The 21,061-nt window shown below is 38.4% G+C and overlaps 1 protein-coding gene across 1 annotated transcript in view; it reads left to right on the plus strand.

Annotated features, from left to right (window-relative positions):
- The window catches only part of DCDC1 (doublecortin domain containing 1), a 394,396-nt gene that overhangs the window by 366,045 nt on the left and 7,290 nt on the right, over nucleotides 1-21,061 (plus strand). The window contains 6 exon segments of the mRNA XM_066360544.1: nucleotides 225-428; nucleotides 1,653-1,854; nucleotides 5,085-5,237; nucleotides 5,950-6,055; nucleotides 11,134-11,269; nucleotides 12,510-12,689. Of these exon segments, the coding sequence (XP_066216641.1) occupies nucleotides 225-428; nucleotides 1,653-1,854; nucleotides 5,085-5,237; nucleotides 5,950-6,055; nucleotides 11,134-11,269; nucleotides 12,510-12,689 (981 nt within the window).

Raw genomic sequence — 21,061 nt, forward strand, 5'->3', positions numbered from 1 at the left:
CCAACTCACCCAGAGACTCAGTGACAGGCTGGAAAGAGCGCTGAGTTCTGACCCGTATTCCTTCCCACTACAGCATCCGATACCCAGAGCATGTTGAAGTGAGCTTTTCAAAATTTAGATGTCCCATGTATAGACTTATCAAATTGAGAGGCTGAAGTATACCAGAATAACAACACTGAAAAAAAAAATCTTGAGTAGACCTATGATTTACTTTTTTAAATCAGGCTGATTTATCTTCTTATGAGGCTGAGAAAACTCTAAGTTATTATGAAGAACATCTATTATCTTTACGGCTGGAGACCTGCACACAAGTTCTATCTCATAGTGATGTGGCAGCGACACACCAGAAAGCAGTGAAAATAATTGCACACAAAAATGGAGATGGATACCGAAATGGGAAGTTAATTGTGGCCGAGACATTCCCCGTGGTAAGCGGTCATCACTTAAATGCTTCTTGCACTCTCAGAGGTAACGATAGTGGCGATTCTTCTGACAATAAAAAGGGCGGTGGGATTGAGTGGTAAGTGTCCCAGGCCAGTTTCACCAGTTTACTCTGATAGAATCAAGATCCCCGTTTTCTTAAAGATACTCTCTTTGATTGTATTTCTTTGGATGTGGTCTTAGGACCATAAGAAAACAGAAAATGGTTTTGAGGTTGGCTCCAAAGCAGATTCCTAAGAGCAACGCTCTTAGGAAAACAACACCTACCAAAATTCTCCTTGCTTTTGTGATAGACAGAATGCTTTCTTTGCCTTCCTTCCCATTCCAACGTCAAGTCATATGTCATCTGAATATTTTAGGAGATGCCATCTCATTTAGCACTGGAGGATCTGAGTGCTTATATGTGGAGAGGATGTTTTATTTGATTTTCAAGTTGGAGAAGCTGGGGTTGTGCTAAGAGGGTCGTGTGGTTCCCGTTTTGTAGGCTATTCCCTATAGTCGCAGGGATGGGAGAGAGCCCCAAAGGCCCAAACCTGGGGTTGTCCTTCTATTGTTTGGTGATTATTGTGCCAATACCCTTAATGAGGTAATGTGGAGTTACCCTGGAGACTTCACACATACTGCCAGCTCACCTCTTTGGTAAAATATAAATAGATTTCTAATATTAAGATATTGTTCTTTAATGAAATAAGCAAACTACAAAAGTTAGCAACTCCAAGATTCATCCTGAGGTCCACAGCTGGCTTTTGTTGGCAAATTATTCTCGTAGCCTGCTTTCCCATCTGAAAAACGGCAGTACTAATATGTGTCAGCTTTTGGTTTGAAAGTCAACTATTCACTCTTTTTAAAGCAGTTTATCAAGATGATTACAACTATTTTCTACCTTCTAAGGCAACAAAATTGAAAGTGGATTTCGAGGTTGAACAGTTTTCAGGAAATACTCTCCTGGTAAAATATATTAACATGCATCAGCTACTGTTTAAAATTTTTGGAGCTCAGACTTTTCACAGCTGGACTGGATTCACATTGTGAGATTAGGTAGAACAATCAAATCAAAAATTGTCTCTAATTAAAGATCAAATTGGTAGTTATTCAGCTTTCTATTTTCATGAGTGAAAGGCTTTTCTCAGCTTTCTAAAATAATAAGCTCTTCATAAATCCCCAGTTCTCTCACAATCTCCTTTCTGTTCCTTCCCATCTGCGTCACGTAGCTTCTCACAGAATGCACGGAGCAGCTTGGTCTGGCCCGAGCAGCCTCCAAAGTGTATACCAAAGATGGGGCTGCCATCCTTTCCTTGCGTGATCTGGTTTTGTGGGCTGTGGATGAATCTTTTATCCACAGAGACTCCAAGGAACAAAAGAAAGAGGCAGCCACTGTTGGAACAAAGGAGACGACTCTTAAAAGTATGAAAGGTTGGTTACATTCCACAAGATTTAGCTTATTTTGCTTATGGTTGGTCAGAAAAAGTTAAACGTGATTTTTTTACTCTGTCACCTCTTCTAGAATGACAAAAATCAGAGAAAGATACTTGCATATGAAAATTATCGTATTGTTTTTACTTTGTGAAATTGGAAGAAAAAAATCTAAAATACCGTAGCATTGGTTTCAGCACCAAAACAATATATAAATTGCTTGCAATTTATAAAATAGGTTGGACGGTTTAGCTACTTCATGCACCTTGAGCAGCTTTTGTTCTTAACTTCAGAACCCAAATCAACGGGAGACCAGTTAAGAAAGTGGGGCCGGATCAAGGCCCGTCTCTCCCTACTGTTAGAGGGACGAGCCCGTATCTCCTGCCCTCTAGATTCCTTGCTCCCCCCCCCCCAACTCCACTGCTCCTACAAACACAGACGCTCCGGCAAATGTGCCACTATTGCAACTCCTAGCACATTGTATTATCATTATCTGTTTACATCTTTGTAAACAGAATAGACTCTGTACAACTTGAGACTATGTTCATTAGACGATGTACACCTTGAGGTCAAGGACCATGTCCCCAAGTTTGCTGAATGAAAAAGATTCAGCGGAGTTAGCCCGGATTTCTGCTATGGCTGTATTGGCAGGCATGGTTCAGGGGTTAATAAGTTGGATTTTAGAGCCAGAATAGCGGGGTTCATATACTGGCTATCACTTGCCAGCAGAATGATCTTGGGCAAGCCGCTTAACCTCTCTGTACCTCGGTTTCCTCATTTGTAAAATTAGGACACTAATAATCACTTATTTCCTGGAATTTTTATGAGGACCAAATGAATATTCACATAAATTTATATTCATTTGGTCTTTATAAATAGTCATATTTACACAGAAGAGTGCCTAGTTGATGTTTACCGGTCAATGAATATTAGTTATCATTATTATATGTAAGATTATGTAGAAAAAACCCAGTCTTCTTCCTTTGTGTTCCTCCTTTATTCCCACACTATTATCATACTCAGAACACTTCTGACAACAGATGATGTTTTGTTTTGCTTTTCTCTCAGCAAGCAATTCTGTGACACAAACTAGGTATTCTACAGTTTAACCAAATTCTGACACTATTTACCTGGAGACAGCGTCGAATCCCATGGGTAAGGGATCAGTTATACAAGACTGCTCCCCGCCCCCCACTGCAGATGCCAATCACAAGTCCCGGTTGTTACCTGAGCTTCTGACCAGTTGGCTACAAGTTGGAAATGCCCACAATTCCCTCCTTGGGTTCAATTAATTTTCTAAAGCAATTTACAGAAATCAGGAAGACATTTTACTTAGTGGTTACTGGCTTATTAAACCAGCATATAATGAAGAATACAGACGGACAGTCACACGGAAGACGTGCATGGTGCACTGTGGGAAAGGCATGCACTGGGCCCCTTTCCCAAATCCCCCACCATCTTGGGACCTTCTCATGTTCACCAACCCACGAGCTCTCTGAACCTTGTACTTTTGGGATTTTTATGCAGACATTATGATGTAGTCATGATCAATCACTAACTCCATTTCCAGACCCTCTTCTCCTCTCTGGAGAATGGAGGGGGGTGTGTGAAAATTTCAAGCTTGTAATCGTGGCTTGGTTTTTCTGGTGACCAGCCCCACCTGGGGCCTACCAAGAGTCATTGCAGGTTGAAAGAAAGACCCTGCTATCACACAGGAAATCCCAAAGGACTGAGGAGCTCCGTGTCAGGAACCAGCGTCAAAGACCAAACATTAGAACAAAAATGCTCCTGGTGCTCTTGTCACTTAGGAAATCAGAAGAATTTTATGAGCTCTGTGCCAGGACCAGAGGGCAGAGGTCAATATGCTACATATTTTCTATTATTTCATGATGATGTTGTTTTGATTTCTAATGAGTCTTTAAAAATAATTATGTAAACATTTAATGCCTAGCTGATCACTGAGGTCTATCATTCTGCCTGCATTTGGTATACAGAACATTTGATTTGTAGGCTCTGGAAGATTACATTCTCAAACACTCTTTTTCAAATTTTTATGTAAAACCTGGTTTTCTTGAAGGACAACCAAAAGGAGATGCCCATCCCTTCCCCTCTATATTCTAAAGCTTATCCTTGAACCGGGCAGATCCATTAGCAGCTACCCCACATACTGAATTGTGGTTTGGTGTTACGCCATCAGTTTGCACCTAAGAACTTGAAAGAAATCGGCATCTGTCAGAAACTCAGCATCGTGCTTACAGTGGAAACAGTGGTCAAAGGCATAGGCCCTGGAGGCTGACGGCCTGGATTCTAAACCTGCCTCTGCCCCTACCTAGCTATGTGCTTAAATCTCAGTCCCTTTTCTGTAAAATAGGCATGGAAATACCTCAGAGGATCATTTTGAATATTACATGAGATAATGTATATAAATGTCTTAGTAAAATGCCCAGCATGTATCAGATTCTCAATCTATGTTCATTTCTATTCTAGGATACTGTTTGCTATATCACAAATGACGTCTTTATAAAGACCCTGGAATTGCTTCTCTCAGATCTCAGGACCAGAGGAGGTGTTTCTTCTGAAGCATTTATCCCTCTCTGTGTTCATGTGAACCTTGAAATTCAGTTTTCCTCTTTGCTTTAGCTGCTAGGATGCTCAGAAGCCAAATGTGTTTTATCTCTAGCACATAAAACAGTGTGATATTTGTGTCCATTAAATAATCACAATATTATCTCACATTTTTTGGATGCTTGCCCAATTTAATGGACTGCACACTGTTTATTCTAAGTACTTTCTTTTTTTTTCCTTTTAATTTTCCCAACAGCAGAATGAGATGGACACTGTATTCATTTATAAGAGGAAGACACTGGAGCATACCGTCTCTGGCTTTCCTCTATTGCTATATGCCTTTTCCCTTCCTTGGGTTTTCAATCTCTTTATAGTATCCATTTTTCAGAATAGATATTTTGTGTGAGCCACCTCAAATTTCTTTGAGAACCAGATGAAGTGTAAGAAAGTACTCAAAATGATGCATATTTATAATCAGATTAGTTTGAATTCTTTGACTGCTCTGAAATTCTGATCAAATTTGTGCATTGGCATCAGTTTGGATATTGCCTGTTTAAATCAAGTCATTAATGAAAAGTGAAATATTTTGAGTAAACAAATTAATTCAGTAAGCAAATGTAGTCACTATTAATTGAATGATGGTAACAATGTCATTTGTTTCCCAGAAAACCCTGGACTGAAAATGAAAAAGAAATTATTTTCAAAGCCTGTGACATCTGAGAGTTTGGATGATATAGCTGAGTCTCTGTTCACCCTTGTCCACAGAACTCCTATAGCCATCTGGGTATCTTGTGGAGAACCATTTTTATCTCCAAATGGTAAGATTTTTGTTTTGGCTTCTTTTTTTTTTCAAACAAGTGTAAGAAGGGAGAGAGAAATAGATGTATCAGGAAAAGAATTAAATGTGTATAATTTCAACATAACATCACATTTATGCAAAGAACAGGCGGTCTATCAATTAACATGTGCACAAGGATAGCTAACCTCCTCTATTTGCACAATCGCCTGTTTTTTTCTTACTGGAATAGATTATTCTATGTGGAAAAATGTCTAATTTAGTTGATAAAGAGATTCTTGGTCTATAAAGACTGAGAATAATGGTATACATTAGAAAATAACAAATGAGTTTAATTTACACTGAAGACGACCTGTCTACACATTTTCATTTTTAAGAATTGCACCCTTTAGGCAGTAGTTGGATGTTTAAAAAATGAGTGGTTCCAAGCCAGGTTTTCATCACCTCCAAATAGTTTGTGGAAGTAGAAGATGAAATATGGCCATTGCATATGGTGAATCTATATAATAAAACACCACTGCACTTTTCTCCCCCTGCATTCCATAGAGTAATGCCTTAAGCCCCGTCATCTTTCAAATGAGGTTTCTTTTAATGACCCTTACCTTTTAATTACTTGTTTCTAATTGAATCTATTTCTTGGAGCGCAAAGTTTTCTATAAGTTATTGGCTTGCGTGATAAATTATAGTTAATAAAAGAATGCAAAATAAAATATTATATATTTTTATTGCTCTAGCTTTGCAGAAAGCAGAAAAATTAGGAAAACAGAACTGGCTAAAAAAGGACAAAATTTTGGCTGATTTAGACACCATGAAACACAAAATGAGACAGTTAAGAGGTCAGTATGAATTAAATCAAGTGTCACCGTGTTTAATTCTAAACAGTTATTTTTACCATTAGATACCAGATGTTTAACTGAGTCGTATGTATACATGTAGTGTTATAAAACTCACTTGAGCAAGTCTAAAACCTAATAATATATCTTTTCAATACTGATTTTATATTTGTAAGTGTTATATTAGAATGAATATCACCTGATTTATATATACAGTTTAAAAAATTAGGAAGTTGTCTAGATTATATAAACAGTCCTTTGGTTCAAAATAATTCCTGAACTGACATTTTATGGGCTTGGGAATTAATCCTTAAATAAATAAAACTTGCTGTTATTCCTTGAGTATTGCTATAGAAGAAGTTTTTAAAATAAACTGAGGGAGGATGTACTCATTTCTTCAAAGATCATTGTCAGCATCTCAGATGTGCTTCGTCTTGTCGTGCAGCATAAGATATGCTATTCATAGACAAATTGACCAATTGCCAATTGATCTTCCATATATATATATATATTTTTTTTTGTCACAGAATCTTAAGTTCCTGACCCAGTACTTCAGATACCAAATGGTTCTTTGGGGAGAAACAGTGCATTATGGGCTTTAGACTGGGAAAGAATACATTTCAGGCTCTAATCACCATAGCAGGATTTCAGCTCCTGAGTATGTGCCTCATGTAAAAGCATGAAAATCTTATTTCAGTAAACAACACAACTCATCCTAAGTGCACTAAACAGACCTCAGAGTTAAATGACTATTATTCAGTTCTTACCAAAAGGATTGTTGGGTCTAAGTGAAAAGAATTTATCACTGCTGCTACACATTTTCACCTGAATGTCCCAGGGGTATGTCCAAAACTAAAGTTTTCATATCACACCAGTGCCTCCTTCATGTCTCCCAACGGTGGGCACCACCACCACCCACCCAAGGGGACTGTCTCAGAAACTTGGGGGCCATCCCAGGCATCCCTCTCCAAGCAAATGTCAGTAAATCTTGTTGCTTCGAATCCATGAAGTTTATCTCAAGTGAATTCTCACAGTCTCAATTCCCACTTTCGTTACCCAGGTTAAAGCTATTGCGACCTATTCTTTGGATTACTAGAACAGCTTTCTAACCGCTCGCCTGGCCTCCGTTCTTGGCAATAGTTGCCATTCTATGCATAATGGTGACATTCTGGAGCTGGAGTGACCGTGCACACACGCAAAGGAGTCAGGTGGTATGCCAGGCACAAACTCCCCATTCCAAAGCTCCCCTTTATCGTTAGGACAAAGTTGAAACTCCTTAATGTGGTCCTTCGTGGTCTGGTTCGCTGTAAGCTTCTGTCTGCCCTTGCCAACTCCACTTCACCCCTTTGGGCTTTATTTTTCAACCCCACAGACATACCATGACTTTTTTTTTTTAACTTTATGCTTGCTTACCCCCCTCCCATCCCTATCCTTTTGGATAGCTCTGACTCATTCTGTGCCTTTCAGATTACTTAATATTTCTTTCTAAATGCTTTTCCTAACTCTCCAAGTCAGGGATAATGAGGTCATCGCACTCTGAACTTCTCCACAAAGATCTGTTCCAGTGTGTGCCCTGACCGGGAATCGAACTGTCAACCTCTGCATGTCAGGACGATTCTCTAACCACCTGAGCCATCCAGGCAGAGCTAAAGTATATACCTTTCTTATTTGTTTTCTGAAGAGTTTTAGAAAGATTGGATTAAAGAATGAATAAAATTTCAATCATTTACTTGAGTGAGTTTTCTTAGCTCTGTTCCTGTATCAAGTTGAATCAATACAAAGCAACATACTAAAAATAGCACCTGGCAGAGCTGCCTGGACTGTGTTCTGAGGTTCTATCAAGGCTTCAGCTTTTATTATAATTAAGTATTAAAAAGTCATTTAAGGTTCAGGGAGCATCATCTATAATATCACTATTGAAGAGTCTATTTGGTCAGATGGTGTCCATTATGAAGAAATGCACTGATGTAGTTTCTTTTAGAATTTAGTGCTAAGATAAATCTTGTGTCTACTGACAAACGGTATGTTTTCTGCTATTGAATGTAACTTCAATGCATTCGTATAAAATATCTAGTTTGAGGAAGGCCTTTTCTAGTTTGGAGGATTATGAGGGTAAATGGGAATGAGTCTAAGCCCAGTAACTGCAGTCCCTGTCGGCTTGTGAGCTTCAAGAGGATTGGAAGAAAGAGGAGGTATGGACGGTATGAAGAGGGGCTGAATGGATTCTTTCCTATTATTACGGCCATTGTTAAAAGCAACAAATGTTTATTAAGCATATATCATGTATAAAGTACTGTGCTAAGCTGATTTTAGACTTCATTTGTAAGCATGGCAATAGTAATAGTAATCATAATACTAATAATAACTTTTTAGGGCTTTTATGATTAAGAAACAAATGCCAACTATTTATACCATGCTTATCTTGTAATAAAGACACAATAAATATTTAAATATTTAAATAGGCTGTCCTGAGAATGGCACATCAGGACACAGTAACACCTTTGTTATGTATAAAGGCAATGCTAGAGAATTTCATTTAGTGTAAATAACTAAATGGAGATGCTAAATGAAACCCCAAATAAGTTAAACTGACCCTCCCAGGCATAGATGTTGCTGAACCAGAGAGGAGCTCCCCATAAGGGGGAGGTGTGGGGAGAGCTGTCCAGGTATTATAGTCTGAAAAAACAGCAAAGTACCATGTTCATTAAGAGTTGACAATTATTGTTACTTTCCCCAGATCTTATGTGAAATAAAATAGGAGATATAGAAAATATAATAAGATGGCCCTGGCCGGTTGGCTCAGCGGTAGAGCATCGGCCTGGCGTGCAGGGGACCCGGGTTTGATTCCCGGCCGGGGCACATAGGAGAAGCGACCATTTGCTTCTCCACCCCCCCCTCCTCCCTCTCTGTCTCTCTCTTCCCCTCCCGCAGCCAAGGCTCCATTGGAGCAAAGATGGCCCGGGCGCTGGGGATGGCTCCTTGGCCTCTGCCCCAGGCGCTAGAGTGGCTCTTGTTGCGGCAGAGCGATGCCCCGGAGGGGCAGAGCATCGCCCCCTGGTGGGCAGAGCGTCGCCCCTGGTGGGCGTGCCGGGTGGATCCCGGTCAGGCACATGCGGGAGTCTGTCTGACTGTCTCTCCCCGTTTCCAGCTTCAGAAAAATACAAAAAAAACCAAAACCATAAATAAAAATAAAAAAATTAAAAAATTAAAAAAAGAAAATATAATAAGAAAATAAAAATAATTTATTCAATACATTTTTGCTCAGTTTCAATATTCTTACCAACATAAGTAATAGTGTTATGAAAACCATTCTCTAAACCCAAACCTTTTGTGATGACATTATGTCTCTTTATGAAAATTATAGTGTAAGTGTATTCATTTTCTTAAGACCGTTAGAAGCAAGTTGACAAAAAAGTAAATAAATAATGCATAATGGTTTTTGGTTTTCCCTGTAGTCAAATCTTGACTCTCAACAATGTAAGTGATAAGCTGTTGCTGAACTCTCATTAATTGAGCAAAATTGTAGGCTCAAATGCATTATAAATAAAATATTTACTGAGATATTATCCATAAGTTTGTGTCATAAATTAATGTTGTGTGCACATTATGAATAGAGTTGATAACTTTGTTTAGTGCGTACATTTCCATTACATATTTTTCTGATACCTCTGAGTCTTCTCCAAAGCATGCCACGTAATGGCTTTGCCACTGTAACTCACTGGCTGATTGAGTCAATTCTGTTTTGTCCACATCCATAAACTGCAAAAGAATGCTTATTAGGTACATAGAGTTTTGGTTTTTATGAAAAGTCATTGCTGCCACTTATTTTTATTACTGGATCTACTTCTACAAACTTGAGCTACAAGAGCACTGATGCTTTATCCTCTACAAGTCCCGAATTATTTTCAAAGAGTTTTGTTCATCGTCATATTCAGAAAATCTACTACTCATTGAGAGTCACTTTGCAATGCAATGAGGATTCAACTTCACTTTAGTACTTTTATTATTATGTCCACCTATGTGCTCCTATCTCAAAGAAGTCTTCTCTGGGATCTCAGACTAAGTCAACGTTTCCTGTTACATGTGTATAGGCCCTGCATGTCCCTGGTGCAGCGCAGTGCAATTAATTATTATTTTAATCATTTCCTTGACATCTGCCTTGCCCAGCAAAGTTTAACCTTTGAGGCAAGGACCTGGTCTTGAACATATTTGTATTGGCATCATCCAGCACGGTGCCTGACCCTTAGCCATTGCTCAGTGTAGGTTTCTGGAAGGAACATACAAGTTATAAAGAATTATTTCAAAAAAAGAAACAAAAAGCACTTTTACTTAAGAACTTTAGAGATCAATAGGAGACTCAGTGCTGAGAATCTCTTCAGCACACACACACAAAAATATTCTTTAGTATGACTTTTAAGCCTCTTTAATAATGAGGCTTCATAAGTGGTCTAGTTGAAAGAACGCATAAATTCAAATCACCACACTTATTAAATTATGCCTGTGATTCTTTGGAATACAGTATTTCAATAAATATTTTCTCCTGCCACAGCTTCTTACCAGCCTAAAGGGCAGAGCAGAGGTGTCAGAAACTAATCGTGCTCACGGGATATTATTAGATAGAAAAAAAGGCCTCCTGTCTCTTGGGTTAATATTATTTTAGAAATACTTAATCCCCAGACTGCTAAGCTAATTGTGGGGGAAAGGCTTATCATTAGTGCAGAGAACGAAACATATGTTCCATGACTAGAAGAGATGATAGGCTATATAGGTCATGGATTCTATTTGACTAAATTACCGCTGAACCATATCGCGGATGAGAGGCCGGGTCCAGTGTGGAAGCCAGCATGCTTTCTTTTCCATCTGTACAGCGATTGTGCATATCCTGGCTGTTTGAAACCTCAAGCTCCCATCTGAAGAGGCATTGTTAGATAGTATTACCTTAGGCATCTTTGCTTTTATGATATATTTAGTATTTTAGCCTATGCTCCCAAGTGGAATGATTTATGCATAGAAAGCCAAAGCAATTTATTTTAAATCTGAAAGCCCATCATCAGGAACAACATTTCCAAAGACTTCTTTCTGCAGGGCACGAGTAGCATCATGCCAGCCGGCCACCATGGTCCCCAACAAAAGCTCTGTGCCGCCAGTGGTGGTGGAGGGGGGCTGGACTAAGCAGACTCAAGAGGAAATTAAACTCATGGAACTTATAAGACATACAAAGGTATGTTCTTTAAGACTCAAGACATTAAAGACTTTGCCTCTATTATAAGCTTTCAACAGTACAGTATTAGGTTTTAAAATTATGCTATTAATATGTTCTCAGCATCTGGTCAGTTACGACCACATGGGCATATATGCCAAGCCTTGAGTTGGCATTTGGAGAGTAGCTATCTAAAAGACATCCAGTTCAAATGGAAGTCTGTTTTGTTTGAATGGAGACCAGAAATTATGACCTTAGCCAAGAAGAATAAAAGGCCCAGTGGATATGTACAAAGGTGATTATAATGAGTATAGTCAAGTTGAGCCTTATGGCTTCATTGCTCATCACTCCTAAGGGTACGCCTCAATATGTAAAAAGAGCAAGGAGCAAAATACTAATTGCAATGGAGACATTCAGAAGTGAGGGATTCAAAAAGCTGTTTCAATCCAATTGCTTAATCAGTCAGGATGGCCGGACATAAAAAAGGCGAGAAGAGAAAGGTCAGCTGTTGGGCGAGGACTGGCGAGAGAGACTTGGGAAAACTTTTTTGCTTTGTGACGTTTTCATTAAAATGATATGTTCTTGTTGAACGGGATTTTTTAGATCGTAAAATGTGTTCAATCTAAACCTTAGGTGTGTCCCCAAGTCAAGGTTACTGAAAAAAGAAATTGACATTGCTAGAAATATGAGTTCTTGTCAAGTTAAGAAAGATAAATCACTGAGCAGGGAATGAAGGCAAAGCATTGAACTGGGACATGCTTGACATAGGAGAAACCCTGCCTGGCAGGGACCTGGCTAAATACATGGATGGGGCTGCTGCGTTTTTAAAGACGGAGTAGGTACTTAACCGACAGTCCTGCACATGCCCCGAAAGGTTGCTTGGTTAAAGGAAATGAGATTGTAATTCTAATCAAACAGTCATTGGTTAGATGCAGAGAAATTTCTCAGTAGAAGAAATACCAGACATAAGTCCAAAAATGCGTCTCTATTCATTCCTTCAAATTATTGACAGAAGTTAAGTACTTCGCCAAAAGAAGTGCCTTATTGTCACTGCAATGATTATTACTATTGCCTTCTGTGACTCAATGAAGCAAGGGAAATTTACAGAGGAGGAGCCAGTGACAGGAGAGGGTGATGCACTTCCTAACATATTTTAAAAATGTAATTTATAATTATAAGATTTCTGTCTTTCATCACATTCTTCACACGCACTAAACAGACCGTTCTCTACACACAGCATTCTCTGGGCTTTTCTCAACAGGCACACCTTTCCGAAATCCAAGAACAGTAACCCAAGAGAAACTCCCTAGCTGTGACTAAACATTCAGCCCTCAAGCAGAGCAGCCTGTATCAGCAACCCAGCGCAAAACGAGTCTGGGTCTATCTAAATGGATGCAGACCTGAGGACCGCACTTATGCCTGGGGCAAAACTATTTCAGAGGTAAACGTGGTGTGGAAGGAGAGGGTATCACAGACCTGGGTTCAAATCCCTGTTCTGACATTTTTACATTATTAGGTCAAATTACTTTACTTCCATAAACCTCTTTTTCTGAACAGTAGAGTGAGAATAATACTTTATCCACATGATTGATATGATGATTAAATGAGGTGAGATGAGTGAAAATGTAGAGTCCAATGCTGTCTGACATATGTGTGAATCAGAATGTGACATTTGGCCAACAGAGGCAATAATAATTAAACCCACTGCATCCAGAGTAAAACCTAAAATTGGGAATAATTTAAAATAGTTTTCCTGTTTTGTTCCAAATCCAGTTCACAAAAGAATAAGTTTCTTCCCCCTGGCAGGTATTATTCATTAGATGTGTTCTCTGAGGGACAACAATGATATTCATTAGAGAAATCCTATCATAGTCTTACTACCCAGGGTCCTGGAACGGCAGAACACCTTTCACTTACCACAGTTAAAATCTCCACTAAGGCCCTGGCCGGTTGACTCAGTGGTGGAGCATCAGCCTGGCGTGCAGGAGTCCCAGGTTCAATTCTCTGCCAGGGCACACAGGAGAAGTGCCCATCCGCTTCTCCACCCCTCCCCCTCTCCTTCCTCTCTGTCTCTCTCTTCCTCTCCTGCAGCCAAGGCTCCACTGGAGCAAAGTTGGCTCGGGCACTGAGGATGGCTCCATAGCCCCAGGTGCTGGAATGGCTCCAATTGCAGTGGAGTGATGCCCCAGATGGGCTGAGCATTGCCCGCTGGTGGGCGTACCGGGTGGATCCTGAATGCAGGAGTCTGTCTGACTGCCTCCCCATTTCTAGCTTTGGGAAAATACAAAAAATAAAAAATCTCCACTAAGATGAGTAGCAATTTATTTATTGTTTGCAAATCAAGGATATAGTTCTAAAGATTTACATTTTGTTTTAATCTTTAAAAGACTAGTAAGCAAATTTTGGTAGACTTTTAGAAAGTCTTCCTTATTTCAGTGATATCTTAAAGAGTTGTCTGGATTATTTTATGTTGTGAAATGTTTTTATAAATCATGGGGTACAAGAGGAAGTCACATTAGATGAGCTGTTGATGGGGGATGGAGGGAAAACAAGATGGTGCAATGGCCTGGCCTGGCCTGGAGGAGTTCCTGCAGGTTGATGAGGGCAGTAGAGGAGTTCTGCCCTGTGATTGGTCCAGTTTCAGAGTGTGACAGAGGCTACTCCTCTTTGATGGGGACTTTGAATGAGAGCTGTGACAGCAGTCACGTCTCAGAAGTTGACAACCAATTTGCTCTACTTAAGAAAGGAGATAAAAAGATAGAAAATTCACTCAAAACATAATAGTTTCCAGGTCTATCTATCCATCTTGCTGCAAAAAGTAAGATTTCCTTCTTCCTCATAGCCCCATAGTATTCCATTGTATATATATACCACAGCTTTTTAATCCACTCGTCCATTGACAGACACTTGGGCTATTTCCAGTTCTTCACTATTGTGAACAAAGCCAAGCAGAGAAAGAAAAATATCATATGACTTCACTCACTTGAGGAATCCAAGGAAAAATGTGAGCTGAGGAGTGGAATTAAACCTGAAGGGAAGGGGGGAGGGAGCTATTGGGATGGGGTAGGGGAGATGTTGGGGGGAATACCGGGGAGGGGGGATGCTTTTGGGGAGACACTAGAATCTATGTAAATACAATAAATACATTAATAAATAAATTTAAAAAAGAAAATGCACTCAAAACTAGGAATACAAGTAAAGACACTTTGTATACATAGAAAATAAAAAGAAAATGGGGTACAAGAGGAAGAGAGTTAAGCTTTCCTCAGGAGAGAATGTTCTAAAATAGATTCTAAACAAAGCTGAAATGTTTCTTATTGGTTTTGTTAAAAATCTCAGTTTGTGTTGTAGGTGCTATGTCTTAAAATGCACATATCCATTGCAACTGGAACTGATACATTACTGAGGGAATATGAAGTAATTAATAAATAGGTAAAAGGCAGAACAGGGAATATAAGATTAAACATGCCTATCAGACTCAGGATAGCAAAAACTTTTTTGCAAAAGTTATATATATATATCTATATATATATATCTATATATATATAGATATATATATATATGATGTTGGAATGACTTTTGACTTTTGTGACTCTTATGTAACATATAAAAGTCATTTCATAAATTTTAGTCTATGGTTATGCAACTTTTAAAAGACTTTATTTATTGAATTTTTTATTGAAAGGGCAGGGAGAAAGAGAAAAATGGGGAGGGGGAAGCATAACTTGTAGTAGTTGCTTCTTGTTTGTGTCTTGACCAGGCAAACCCACAGTTTCAAACTGGTGACCTCAGCATTCCAGGTCGACATTTTATCTACTGCGCCACCTCCGCTTAGGCATATGATCATGCAATTTTTTATAAACTGTACATGGAGGGCACTGTGCTAGATGCTGTAAGGTATTTCTGTAATTTATGTATGTGAAAAGATTTTGAAAACTTTATAATGCAGTATAATTGACAGGTCAATATCAATAGCAGTGGTAGCAGTAAGAGGAATAAAATGACACATGGTCTCTGCTCTCATGAAATTAATATTTCAAATTGGCAGAGCACTGAAAACGTGCCCAGGTTTACCTGGGTGTGTAGGGAAAGAGGCCCTCTCAGGCTGATGCAAGCACAGCTTTATGGAGAACAATGTGGCTATTCATATTATAAGAAAATGCACTTCTGAACTTTATCCCAAGGATATTTTCTCAAATTTATACAAGGATCATTAAGTAAGAATATTTATCACAGAATTATTTGTAATACAGATAGATGAGAAATAATTTGAACACTCATAAATAGGGAGCTGGTTAAATGAATATAGTACATAGGATGAAATATTATACCTTCAAATCAACTTGAGAAAGAATAATGACGATAAAAATGTTTAAGATATAATATGTGAAAGAAGCAAAAAAAAAACCAAAACAAAACACGTGGCGTTGATGCCTATATACATCCATGTACATCTAAGAGCAAAGAGACTGAAGGATTTAATCTTTGGAAACATTTCCTGAATGGTCTTATCATTGGTGACCTAATAAAGGCAGTGTTTCTTCCTTGTGTGTTTTTCTGTGTGTTCCATAATTTTGTTCTGATGAATGCAGATTGCCTTTGTAAGAAAAAATATATTTGCTGAGGGAGCTAACATTCTTCTTGGAGAAATATTGTACTAACAGCATGTGACATGGTCAAATTCATAGTGCAGGCAGAAGTTCTTTCATTCAGAGAAGAGGAACACACCCACCTGGGGTGAAAGAGAAAGGCTCCACAGAGGAATCCATCAGGACTGCTGATGGAACTTGAGAAACTGGTCTGATTCACTATCTTAGGCCGAAAGACATTATTAACAAGGATGAGGGGTACCACACACAAAGATATGGGTGTTCGAATTCATAAATCATATGGGGTGGATGGCCCTTGAAATGACAAGTAAGGACAGATACATAATACAACTGTTTGGATTGTTTAAAAGCCTACAGCGATCCCACATACTATCTGTTTTAGTCTGTGTTAGTCTACTTGGCCTGCCACAACAAAATACCACCGACGGAGTGGCATAAACAGAGAATTATTTCTCATGATTCTGGAGGCTGAGAAGTCTAAGACCAAGGTGCCAGCAGGGTTGAATTCTGATAAGGCCTCTCTTTCTGGTTTTCAGACAGCTTCCCTCTCCCTTCTGAGTGTCTTCCCTTAGCCCTTCCTCTGTGCATGCGTGGAGAAGGAGAGAGAAGAGGCTCCAGCATCTCTTCCTCCTCTTATGAGACCACAGTCCTATCAGATTGGCGCCCCATTCTTATGCTTCATTTAACCATAATTACCTCCTTAAAGGTCCTTTCCTCAAATAAAGTCACACTGAGTGTGAGGGCTTCAACCTATGAGTTCAAGGGAGGAAACAATTCAATCCATAACACTATCCCAGACCAAAGCACTTGAGACACTAGCTGTCTCTAAATAAGGTAATGGCATGGCAACAGCAATGTTTTGGGGAGAGTAAGGTGGCCTCAGTGTGTGTGGAAAGGTATTTAGGAAATGCCAAGAAAATGCTCTTCATGTTATTTCTTCCTTTGCTTTATTTTATTTTTATTTGTTTGTTTGTTTATTTATTTATGACAGAGACAGAGGGACAGATAGAGACAGACAGACAGGAAGGGAGAGAGATGAGAAGCACAATTCTTCATTGTGGTACCTTACTTGTTCATTGATTGCTTTCTCATATATGCCTTGACCACAGGCCTTCAGTAGACCAAGTAATCCCTTGCTCGAGCCAGCGACCTTGGGCTCAAGCTGGTGAGCCTTGCTCAAGACAGATGAGCCCACGCTCAAGCTGGCGACCATGGGGTCTCGAACCTGGGTCCTCTGCATCCCAGTCCGATACTTTATCCACTGTGCCACTGCCTGGTCAGGCCTTTGCTTAATTTTTTTAAAAAGTTCTTTCTTATCTCTTTTCTTTTCATGCCTTTTATTTTTGTTTTTAATGACTTGCCTAAGGGTTCTTTGTGATCAGTTAGGAATATATTATTTCAGGGTGTCGGGCTGTGAAGAGTTCTTCTGGAGAGTGGACTTATATGTGACACAAATAGACAACAGGAAGAGTAGGGTTCAGATGTCACTGGGGGAGTCTGACTAATGTCATCAATTCCAGAGAAGCTAAAAGTTTCCGTGGATGTTACTCAGAAGAATGAGGAACAGAACACATTTTAAAGCACCTCGCTCTACTTTCTGTAATGAAACCCCCAGACAGTATTTGAATCCCATCGAAGGTAGACTTTCCCTCCACTTCTTTCACTGCTGTGGTCATTCTGGATGATTTAACCACATCCTCCTACCCACCCTTTGAACATTACTAGGGCAACTCTCATCTCCAACAGCTGGAGGCTCATCTGTCATCAGTATACCAACGTGGCTTCCTCACCAGATTAGTGGCTCCTTCTTCAGGGCCGACATCTTTCTCTGATTTATGATGGCCCGGGCCCCTCCTTCTATCGACCGGAAGCATTTGTCTTCTCCCATTCCTGCCACATCTCTCCTGATCCACAGTCTCACACTCGGTGTGTTCTCTCCCAGCGCGGACCAGTGCTGAATGTCGGAGCGGAAGCTGAAAGAATGAGAAACAGGCCCCTTGGATTTGTAGAGACCAATACCTGAGGCCCACAGGGGTAGTCAATAATTACATATTTCCCATGTGACCCATCCTGAGAAGACCTGGCCTGGCAAAATTAAACCCACAAAATAGATTGTGAAAGAGAAATGATGCAAATAACATTGTTTTTTATTATGAGCTTCTGTTATTACAAAAATTGCCAACATTGAATTTATATTATCCACTTGAAAGAAGGTACTTGAGTACATTTAGATTCATTTGAAACACTGAGAATTAAGAATGTCATTAGGGGTCATAAGCAGACTAGATATTTTAGAATCTGATTGTACTGAAAATGCCTTAGTTTCCAATATATTTTTAAGAGTTCTGTAAACTCACTGAGTTTGTCTCGTGTAAATAGATCTTTGTGAAAAACCAAGTGAAATAGTAATATATTTAACTCATATTTTTCATTTAGTATGTTTTTATTAAGTAATGTTCATTTTCATGATTATAAATGGGAAACATAATCTCTATAGAATAGTGACATTTTAGTGGTAAAATAAGAAAAAAAATATAATTATCTTTATTTGGGATCTTTTCAAACTACACAAGTTTCTTCCAGAGACCTATCTATATATATCTCTAGTGCCACTCCCAGCCCACATAGAAACTCAGATAGCATAGCCTTTGGCTGTTTTAGAGCAGAAAAAAAAATAACTTCTACATATCAAACTGTGTCCCCTCATTTTTTATCTTGAAGCCCTAACCCCCAGTGTGGCTAATAGCAGGCTTTTAGGAAGCAGTTACGGTTAAATAATGTCTTGATGGTGGGGCCCTAATCAGATAGAATTTGTGTCCTTATCAAAAGAGGAAAAGAGAGATTTCTCTCTTCTCCCACCATGTGAGGACACAAGAAAGCAGCTGTCTGCAAGTCAGGAAGAAGCTATCACTGGAAACTGTATCGGCCAGCCAGCACCTTGATCTTGGACTTCTCTGCCTCCAGATCTGTGAAAAGTTAATTTCTGCTGTTTAAGACACACTCAGTATATGGCATTTGGTTTGGGATCCCAAGCCATCTAAGACAGTGACTACTATTATGAAAAATTGAGAAAAATTACAAAAGGAAACCATATGAATCTATTGTCACTAAAGTTTTTGATTCTTTGAATAACATTGTTTTCTATAATTATAACAGTGTCTATTCATTGTATTAAAGTTAAAAAAAGAAAAAGCACCAAGAAGGAAATAAAACTTCTATTATCTACAAATAATCATTGTTATGATAATTTTAATAGATACATTTTTATGGTTTCTATACAGTTACAATTGTCATTGTGATCATAATAGATCACAAGGTATATATAATTTTGCAATCAGCATCATTCACCTAAAAAGCCATTGTGACTTTTCATCCATATGACTTAACATTATTTTCAATGGCATTATCTTCTGTCAAATAGGTTGGTTGTTATTTATTCATCCTGTTTTCTGTTGTTTGCCATTTAAGTTGTTTTTAAATTTTTCTAAAGCATGTTCCAATGAACACATTTACATGTAAATCTTTATGCACATTTCTGATTCTTTCTCCTAAATGAATTCTTAGAAGAATTAACTAAGTGAAATTATATAAATATGCTTGAGAATTTTGATAGCTAACACCACATTGTTTTCCAGGTATTGACAATGCTAAGCACAGTTATTGAGAAACATAAATTTTCAGACTTGACAAGAGAAAATGTTAGATCCATGATTTAATTTATGTGACTTTAATAATTTGTGCCTGACCAGGCGGTGGCGCAGTGGATAGAGTGTTGGACTGGGATGCAGAGGACCCAGGTTCAAAATCCCAAAGTCACTGGCTTGAGTGTGGGCTCACCAGCTTGAGTGAGGGGTTGCTGGCTTGAGTGTGGGACCATAGACATGACCCTGTGGTAGCTGGCTTGAGCAAGGGGTCACTCTCTCTGCTGGAGTCCCCCCCTCCCCCTGTCAAGGCACATAGGAGAAAGCAATCAATGAATAACTAAGGTGCTGCAATGAAGACTTGATGCTTTTCATCTCTCTCTCTTTCTGTCTGTCCCTGTATGTCCTTCTCTCTGTCTCTGTCTCTGTAAAGATAATAATAATAATAATTTGTAAGGTAATTTTATTTTGCTTTGTGCTGTTGTTTTACTATTCATTAGTCATCTGTGATTCCCATTTAAATCCTTTGCTGTTTTTCTATTAGAAATGTTTCTCACACTGATAAAAGTTTATTTTTACTTTTAATCAGGTAAATCTATTATAGGCAACTTTATCAGGTTTATTGTAACAAATTTCTAATTTTATATTATGTTTATGGGGATTTTTAATGGACAGAAATTAATACATTTTATGTTTGTTCATTGCTTTTAATGTTCAAATTCTGAAGTCATGTAAAAATTCATCTGATTTTTCTTAAAATTTTTTATACCTGAGTTTTCTAGTGTAAAATTTGAGTGAAGCTGTTTTTTTCTGTTTTATGTAGTTGACTTAAAATTATTATTTAAGTCGTATTTATTGACTAATCCTTTTTCTTTCTTCTCACTGAGTTTGAGTATAAACTTTGTAATATACTAAATTTGTATCTATACCAACTTCTGTTTCTAAGCTAGTTAATGTACCTAATGCCTTTAGAATTATAATAACTTTATATTTTAATGTCTGATAGAAGTTTCCAGTTGTTGCACTATGTTTTCAAAGTTTATGTGAATACTTCTGACTGTTCATTGTTATGGATGAATTTTGGAATTGTATTTCATCACCCTAAAATCATCCTACAGGGGTTTTACTTTATTAGACTATTAATTTCATAAGAATTGACAACTTTTGCAACATTCAGTCCTTGCAGCAGATTGGATTGTCATTCTTTTATATACATGCTGTTTTTTTTCTCCCTCAGTAAGATTTTAATTTTTTTTTATACGGGTCTCACATTTAAAAATAGTTGTTATTTTTAAATTTCGGTTTTGCTGTTAGGATGGGTTTCTTCTAGCTATATTCCTAAATGTCTATATTTGATGAGCAAAAACACTGTTGGTGCTCTATAATTTATTTTATACTTGATCACTTTATTAAGCTCTCTTCCTTCTCCTACCAGCTTGTTTTTGTTATTACTTTCTCAATTGACTTACAAAAGTTGTCTAAGAATGAAATCATATTAAATTAATTAATCATGATGATGATTTGCCTATTCTTTAGTGGAACTCTTTCTCTTTCTCTGATTT

This window comes from Saccopteryx leptura, chromosome 1 (genome assembly GCF_036850995.1).
Source record: "Saccopteryx leptura isolate mSacLep1 chromosome 1, mSacLep1_pri_phased_curated, whole genome shotgun sequence".
In the NCBI taxonomy this organism is placed as follows: domain Eukaryota; kingdom Metazoa; phylum Chordata; class Mammalia; order Chiroptera; family Emballonuridae; genus Saccopteryx; species Saccopteryx leptura.